The sequence below is a fragment of the Glycine soja genome, chromosome 1, assembly GCF_004193775.1.
Source record: "Glycine soja cultivar W05 chromosome 1, ASM419377v2, whole genome shotgun sequence".
NCBI classification, from domain to species: Eukaryota; Viridiplantae; Streptophyta; class Magnoliopsida; order Fabales; family Fabaceae; genus Glycine; species Glycine soja.
In genome coordinates, this window is record NC_041002.1 from 53,350,784 (window position 1) to 53,358,586 (window position 7,803).

Genomic DNA, 7,803 nt, shown 5'->3' on the forward strand with positions numbered 1-7,803 from the left:
CTGCTTGCAGATAGTAATACAGCAAAAAGGAAGTGAATGCATGTCTCCAGGTGATACGGCAGAAATAGTAATATCCTACTTGGAGAAAAACGAACCTGACATTTCTTGAATGGGGTCTGTCTTTCTTGTGTGTTGTATGTAGGTATAATATGTAACATAGTCGGAGGAACAAAAAACTGCTCCTTCCAGCAGCAAGGAAATCATCGTTTCCTACACATCTGCTTCCATCTGGTAGCAAGGCGAATGAAAAATTGTTCCTTACAGCTTCATTGCATTAGGAAGGAATTGGTGTTGATTGGTATTATGATATAGGGAAAAGGACGTAAGATTCTAGTATATCTTTTAGCAAAATAGATGTTTGTTATTGAATGTGTGGTGCTTTCTCTGCCTTAAATGACATCTGTCCAGCAGTGAATCAACCAGTCTTTATTATCTATAAAAAAAAAATACAAATAATGACTAGGTAGACCCAAAAAGTTATGCAAGAAATGATCAGAAGAAACAAATTTGACCAAGTTGAGAAAGTAATCCACTTCTAATAAACGTGAGATATATTATCAATATAGGAACAATTAAAGAGATTTTTCTTGACAAAATTTAAAAACAAAGATAAAATAGGATAAGTCGAAAGATAGAAACAATTTTGTTTATAGAAACAATTAAAAATATCATATATGTGTATATAAATATAAAAATACAAAAAATGTTTTAGATTATTGAGGGTTTTTTTTGCTACTTGTAGTATGTGATATACACATCTAAAAGAGAAAAGAAACAAAATATTAAAAATATATAATTAAAAAGTGAAGAGAGTTTAATTCTTATTCTTTAATATGTATATTTTAATTTCTAATATAAAAGCTAATAGGAAAAATCAAATAATCTATAATAACTAGTATTTTAATCACACCAAATGCATGGGAAACTTTTTTTTTTTTTTACATATGTCTATTTAACTATATAAAATAAAACCACTTTATTATTTTTTAAGAATAAAATCACTTCATTATATTAATTAAATGCATCAAATTAATATCAAAATATAAAAAAACCATCAAATTTAATTCAAATTTAAAGATAATAGTATATTTATAACAATAATATTTTAAAAATGGTCATAACTTAGAATAAAATAGCATTTAATTTAATTTTAAAGATAGTAAGATACAAAAATTAAAAATAATAGCAATTGTTATAATTTATAATAAAATTATACTATAATTAAGTTTAAATTTAAAGATTATAACATACTCGTTATAATAATTTTAATTTGAAAAATATGTAAAATTTTAAAAACTTATTTACTCTCGCGTGAAAATTATTATTTAATTAGAAAAGAAACAAAATATAAAAAGTGAGTTAATTGAGAGAGTAAAGATGTAACCAATTTTTTTTCCTAAGAAAGTAAATAAAGTTCTCTCCAAAAATGAGCATTCAATTTTATAATATAGGAAAATATTTAATTTTTAAAATTTTCAGCTTTTTTTTTCAATAAATAACTATGATAATAAGTTTTGTTACATAAAACTCCAAGGCCCGTTTTATTTTCGTAACAGTACCCACCAAAAGTGAACCCGGTCCAGGAACGACTACTTCTTCACGGCGGTGTTAAGCAAATCGCGGAGTCTTGTCCTGGTAAGGCGGTCAAGAGAGAGGAGTGGCGGAATCTGTTTCTGAAAAATCGCCGCAAAGCGAAGCTCAATCTCATATTAACTGCAACTGCAACTACGAACTACGAACATCAGGGTAGTGATTAAGAAAAACCCTAGCAATGGGGAAGAAGCAGCACAGCAAAGACAGAATGTTCATCACCAAAACGGAGTGGGCAACGGAGTGGGGAGGCGCTAAATCCAAAGAAAATCGCACTCCCTTCAAACGTCTTCCCTTCTATTGCTGCTCGTACGATACCTCCACTCACTTTCTTTTTCATTCATTTTTAACTCATTCATTCATTCCTTCATTCGTTCATTTTTTTTCTATAGGCTTACGTTTACGCCGTTTGAAGAACCGGTCTGCACACCTGATGGCAGTGTTTTCGATAATATGTGAGTTTCTCTGCGATCCGTTTAGTTTCGATTATAACTTTTCTCTTTTGTTGCTAATTATTTGATTGATATATTTGGCTTCAGGAATATAACTCCCTATATTGTAAAATATGGCAAACATCCAGTCAATGGAGCTCCTCTCAAGCATCAGGATCTCATTCCACTAACTTTCCACAAGAATTCAGAAGGTTATCATCTTTTTTTTCTTTCTAATCATTTTGTTATTGCTGAAAACTTAAAAAGCTAATGTGTATACTGTAATATTTTGCCAAAATGGTTCAGTCAACAGTGGCTTCTTCTGTTCTGCTGGTGGTTGAAGGAATGCTTTTGGTTGCATTGAAAAACGGTTCCATCTTTTGAATTGTTTACCCTAATTATTATTGTAATTTAGTAGAAGAATTGATAACTTTATTTCTTAATTTGCAAGATTACATATGGATGAACTATGTAGGCAGAGTTGGCTAGAGAACCAATCTGATTGTAAATTGAGCACAAGATCTTTGTGAAGGGGAAACCCTTGGAGGAGAGATATCTTTCCTTGTTCTGTTCTTTCCATTCAATTCAATAAAATCTGTCTTTCCCATTTCTATTCTTGATTCCTAACGAGTTAGTTTAAATAGATTATAAACTTGTAGCTTATTTTTGTATCTTCCATTTTTCTCCCTACTTTTTGAATACGCTACATTTTTTACCCTCTCTTAATCATTTTTACATTACTGTCTAACTATCTTAATTTTTAATACACTTTCTGACTTTTTTAATTTTTAGTAAAATATATAATCTTCAGTTTGCCAGTTGTTTTGTGTTGACTAGCCTTTCTTTGTCATTCCGCAGGAGAATATCATTGTCCAGTGCTAAACAAAGTTTTCACTGAATTTACACATATTGTGGCAGTGAAGACCACAGGAAACGTGTTCTGCTATGAGGTTCGTTTTTCAGGATCCTTAGTGTTAATAATGCTAATTTCTTATGTAGATGGTATTTATATTTATCTAAGTTATGGGAATTAGGCTGTTAAAGAGTTAAACATTAAGACAAAAAACTGGAAGGAGCTCCTCACTGATGAGCCATTCACTAAGGATGACCTTATAACCATTCAAGTAAGTTGGATTTGCACAAGAACATTTTTTCCATTCCTTCATCTTTCATTGGCTTAATATCTATCAAGTGTTGGTGTTTGTCTGTGTTCTATGTGCAGAATCCTAATGCACTTGACAGCAAGGTTCTTCTGGATTTTGATCATGTTAAAAATAGTTTGAAAGTTGATGATGAAGGTATGCTAGCTCATTCATCTTTTGACAGCTATAAATCTCATATTGGTCTTGAATCTTGATGTTGCTGCTTTTGTTGTTGTTCTTAATATTAACTATGACACATTCAGTTTTTTCTCCCTTCAGAACTACAGAAAATGAGTTCAGATCCAACCTATAATATAAACATGTCGGGTGATATAAAGCAAATGCTTAAGGAGCTTGGAACTGAGAAAGGGAAGGAAACTGCATTGCATGGGGGAGGCGGTGGCAAGGCACAAAAAGAAAGGGCTGCTGCACTTGCTGCCATCTTAGCTGCAAGGTCACGTGTTGAAGAAGATTCCAAATCAAATCCAAATAAAGAGGCCAAAGCTCCTCAGGCATTTAGTGTTGTTGATGCTGCATCTGCTTCAGTACATGGAAGAAGTGCAGCTGCTGCTAAAGCCTCAGCAGGTGATAAAACTGCAGCTAGAATAGCTATGCATGTGGCTGGTGACAGGGCACCAGTGAATGCAAAGATGGTGAGTTTTCTAAATGTAACCTCATTTTCACCAATACATATTGGGAGCACATGCATAATTAAATGATCCTTTCTATGTACTATATGAAGATGTCAGGAATGTAATATAAAAACCATTAATGTGTCCTTACTTAACAACATTATAGGTGGAAGAGTCACATCAGTGATTTTATATTATCTATACTAGAAATGACAAGAGATTGGACCTAACTCATCCCAACCTAGCTCAAGGGGGGAAGATTGTCTAAGTCTTATGACAAGCCAAGCTTAATCCCCTCCTCAACCAAATAACTTTTGGATAAACTTATAGACTACTTTGGCCATTTTTGTTCCTGGCCGATGTGTAAGATGTAATATAAAACCAAAACCATTCATCTGTTTTTACCCAAAAGCTTAAGCTGTTAGGTAAAAACACATGAATGATTTTATATTTACATCTTTAACAGAAGAGCGGGCTGCAATCACTATTCTATGCATTATCAACTTCTAATGAAGTTTCATCATTTCATGTATCTTTACCTAAAGGCTTAAACTGTTAGGCTAAGACACATGAATGGCTTTATATTACATCTCTTACAGAAGATAGGGATGTATAGTCACTTTGACATGTATTATCAACTTCTAATGAAGTTGCCTATGGCTTTCTTTTGTATCTTTGTAGTACCTCTGGTACTATTCTAATATATTATATGATATTTTTGGCCGTTCAAAAAAAATAAAAAATGAAGTTGCCTATTTCAGGTAAAAAGCCGTTTCACGACTGGTGCTGCTTCCCGGTCTTTCACTTCAACATCATTTGATCCAGTTACAAAAAATGAATTTGAGTATGTGAAAGTTGAGAAGAATCCAAAAAAGAAGGGATATGTACAACTGCATACAACACATGGTGATTTGAACATTGAGCTGCATTGTGATATAACCCCCAGGGCATGCGAGAACTTCATCACTCTTTGTGAACGTGGATATTATAATGGAGTTGCTTTTCATAGAAACATTAGGTATAATGACATCCTCTTTATCTTTCTCCCTGGAGTAAATTAAGCCATAGATTTATTGTCTTAAAATCCATGTTATGCAGGAATTTTATGATACAGGGTGGTGATCCTACTGGTACCGGTCGAGGAGGTGAATCTATATGGGGAAAGCCTTTTAAAGATGAACTCAACTCCAAATTAATTCACTCCGGAAGGGGTGTGGTAAGCATGGCAAACAGTGGCCCACACACTAATGGTTCCCAGTTTTTCATCTTGTACAAGTCTGCAAATCATCTAAACTTCAAACATACAGTTTTTGGAGGAGTTGTGGGTGGCTTGACTACCCTAGCGGCAATGGAAAAGGTTCCTGTTGATGATGATGACCGGCCTCTGGTGATTCATATTTTCTTTTCACTGTTAAGCAATACATTGTCCCCCTTTTTAGGTTTTATTCTTCTGAATTGCACCATGTTTCAACCTGTGTAATTACAAACATATGATCACAAAATATGGATTGCTTTAAAAAAGTAGATTCTTCTTTCGTTGTACATATTTTGTTATCTTCTGCATAAATATATTCTTTACCCTTACATCTGTCTAGTCTTGACTTTGGGTTTTGTGCATCAATTTTTCATTGTGGGATTAAGATTGCAATGCTTTGCACTTTCATTCAGGTTAAGACTAACTCGAGTACAGTATAGTAGTACTTTTTTGTGTTTCACTGTGCCTCAAGAGCATGTTTGTTAATTGTGTCAAGTTTTCACTGGTTTGAAGAGTTGACGTAATAAACAACAATGCTTGCTGGAATATTTTATGTTTTCTAATGATCCATTAACCATTATCAAGCATGCAATACTAGCCACTACATTTTTTTATCTTGCAGGAGGAAATCAAGATAACAAGTGTCACGATTTTTGTCAATCCTTACACAGAACCAGATGAGGGAGAAGAGCAGGATAATGCCAAAGAGAAGAATGCAGAGGATGAAGATAATGTATGTTCCAGAATATTTGAGATATCTCGTGCTGTTTTTCCCCCCACTTCTGCAATGCTTTTGTTAACTTTGCCTCATTATCTTTCAGGATAAGGTAGGCTCATGGTATAGCAATCCTGGCGCTGCAACGTCTGTTTCTGGAGGTACGGGGGCTGGTGGTGGCGTTGGCAAGTACTTAAAAGCTAGGAGCACTCAAGCTAAATCTGCTACTGTTGACAACACCGGTACAGACGTTGTAGTAAAGAAAAGAAAAGTGGGAGTTGCCAGCAGTGAATTTAAAGATTTTTCTGCATGGTAACAATCCCAATTTCGTACAATTTGTAAAAAAGTGTAAACTTTTCTTGTAGATTATTATAATTTGCATTGGGGAAATTGACGGGATAGTGAGGAAATTTTTTTGCACGCCATTCAGGATTTGTACGATACAGCGTATTATTGGATGAGAGAATAGAATCATTGTCTCAATTGTGCTTTGCCTATCCCTCTCACACAGGTTGCACTCATGTTCCGTTGCTGCTTTGTCAGAATTTCATAATTTGCTTATGGGTTTTTTCCAATAGCATTAGAAATTTTACGTCTCTATTCCAAGGCAAAGTTTCCCTATGTACATCTTTTAATTGCTCTGTTCCTCGCTTTCTGGGGCGTTATGAATCCGATCAACTTTTGGCTGCAGGGAATTTCTCTTATTCCTGTTCAGTAATCAGTTGTCTGGCGTGAATGCTAACTTCAGCCTTGGGTGTCATTCCCAAGGGCACTTCAAGTCAGTGAGCCTAGCTAGTTTTTTCACTGACTTTAGTGATGGATTTCTGGTCACACTTTGGCATCGTATACAGGGGATGTACAACTCAGAGTACAGAAAATGACACTACATTTAAAATGGAAAATAAGGAATTTATGCATTATGCATACTATAGGGAACAAATGTAAAGTGAGGGGGGAAGGAAAACTATTTGTTAGCTTAGCAGTAAGTTTCATGCCAGATTCGTACGAGATTTCTCCATTCATCTCAACATCAAGATTTTGTGCCTCCGACATGAAGTTAAAAAGGTGTATTCTTCATAAACTTAAAATGAATTAATTTTACAAGATATTTTATTAAATTGAGTTTAAGCATCATTGCTATCTCACTTTGCAATCACTTGTAAGCTATGGAAGGTTGGGTAATTTAGGGTTTCAAATTATATTGTGGTCGATTTATGAGCAATGCAATTAGGCATTCTATTAGTGAATATTTGAAAAAAAAATTTGGTTAATTTTTAAATTTCTTAATAGTAATAATTTAAAATTCCATTTGATTCATGTTCCTAGAAATATATTATAATTTTTTTTATTAAATTGAGTTAAAGCATCATTGCTATCTTACTTTGAAGCAATGGAAGGTTGGGTAATTTGGGGTTTCAAAATGTAATTATTGTGGTTGATTTATGAGCAATGTAATTAGGCATTCTATTAGTGAATATTTGAAAAAAAGAAGTTAGGTTAATTTTTAAATTTCTTAATAATAATAATTGAAAATTCCATTAGATTCATGTTCCTAGAAATGTATTATAATTTTAAAAAAAATGTCATAACATTTAAATTATTCAGATATTAATTTTAAATCAAAGGAATAGTACATTTTACTAACTTGTACCAAATATCACAAATATAATCAGTCCAACACGTTCGACAAACCATAAAATGTCATGTTTCAAAATCTACAAAGCTAGAAGGATAACTTTACAATCATGATCTTAGATTTGCTACTCGACATAGAAAGATTGTAAAGTTTAGGAAAGGGAGTTTCACTACAGTTAAAAATTTATGCTATTACTGAGCTGGATTGTGATAAATCTCATTAATTTAGTTTGTTTCTTAATGCATGCACCTTTACTTAATGATGAAACAGAGAGACAAATCGCTGCACCGTAGAAAATATCGATTATGATCATCTGTCTTGACTTTTCATTAAGAGTGAAATAGAAAGTAAGAAAATAAAAAGAAAAGAAATTGGAACAATAGAAACAAAAAAGAAATGGAG

At 33.3% G+C, this 7,803-nt stretch overlaps 1 protein-coding gene across 2 annotated transcripts; it reads left to right on the forward strand.

Annotated features, from left to right (window-relative positions):
• Positions 1–1,543: 1,543 nt before the first annotated feature.
• On the forward strand, positions 1,544–6,271 carry LOC114422419 (peptidyl-prolyl cis-trans isomerase CYP65-like). Of its 2 annotated transcripts, none has more exons than XR_003668687.1 (11): positions 1,544–1,899; positions 1,983–2,045; positions 2,130–2,233; positions 2,880–2,971; positions 3,056–3,145; positions 3,244–3,319; positions 3,443–3,816; positions 4,557–4,813; positions 4,894–5,205; positions 5,673–5,783; positions 5,872–6,271. XR_003668687.1 is itself a non-coding variant. In XM_028388762.1 (11 exons), the coding sequence occupies exons 1-11, from the start codon at positions 1,772–1,774 to the stop codon at positions 6,079–6,081; spliced, it is 1,794 nt and encodes a 597-aa protein (XP_028244563.1). In that variant the 5' UTR covers positions 1,545–1,771; the 3' UTR covers positions 6,082–6,271. The 2 variants fall into 2 exon arrangements, 1 of the variants encoding a protein (XP_028244563.1); XM_028388762.1 differs by having other exon boundaries at positions 1,545–1,899; positions 4,894–5,182.
• Positions 6,272–7,803: the final 1,532 nt, after the last annotated feature.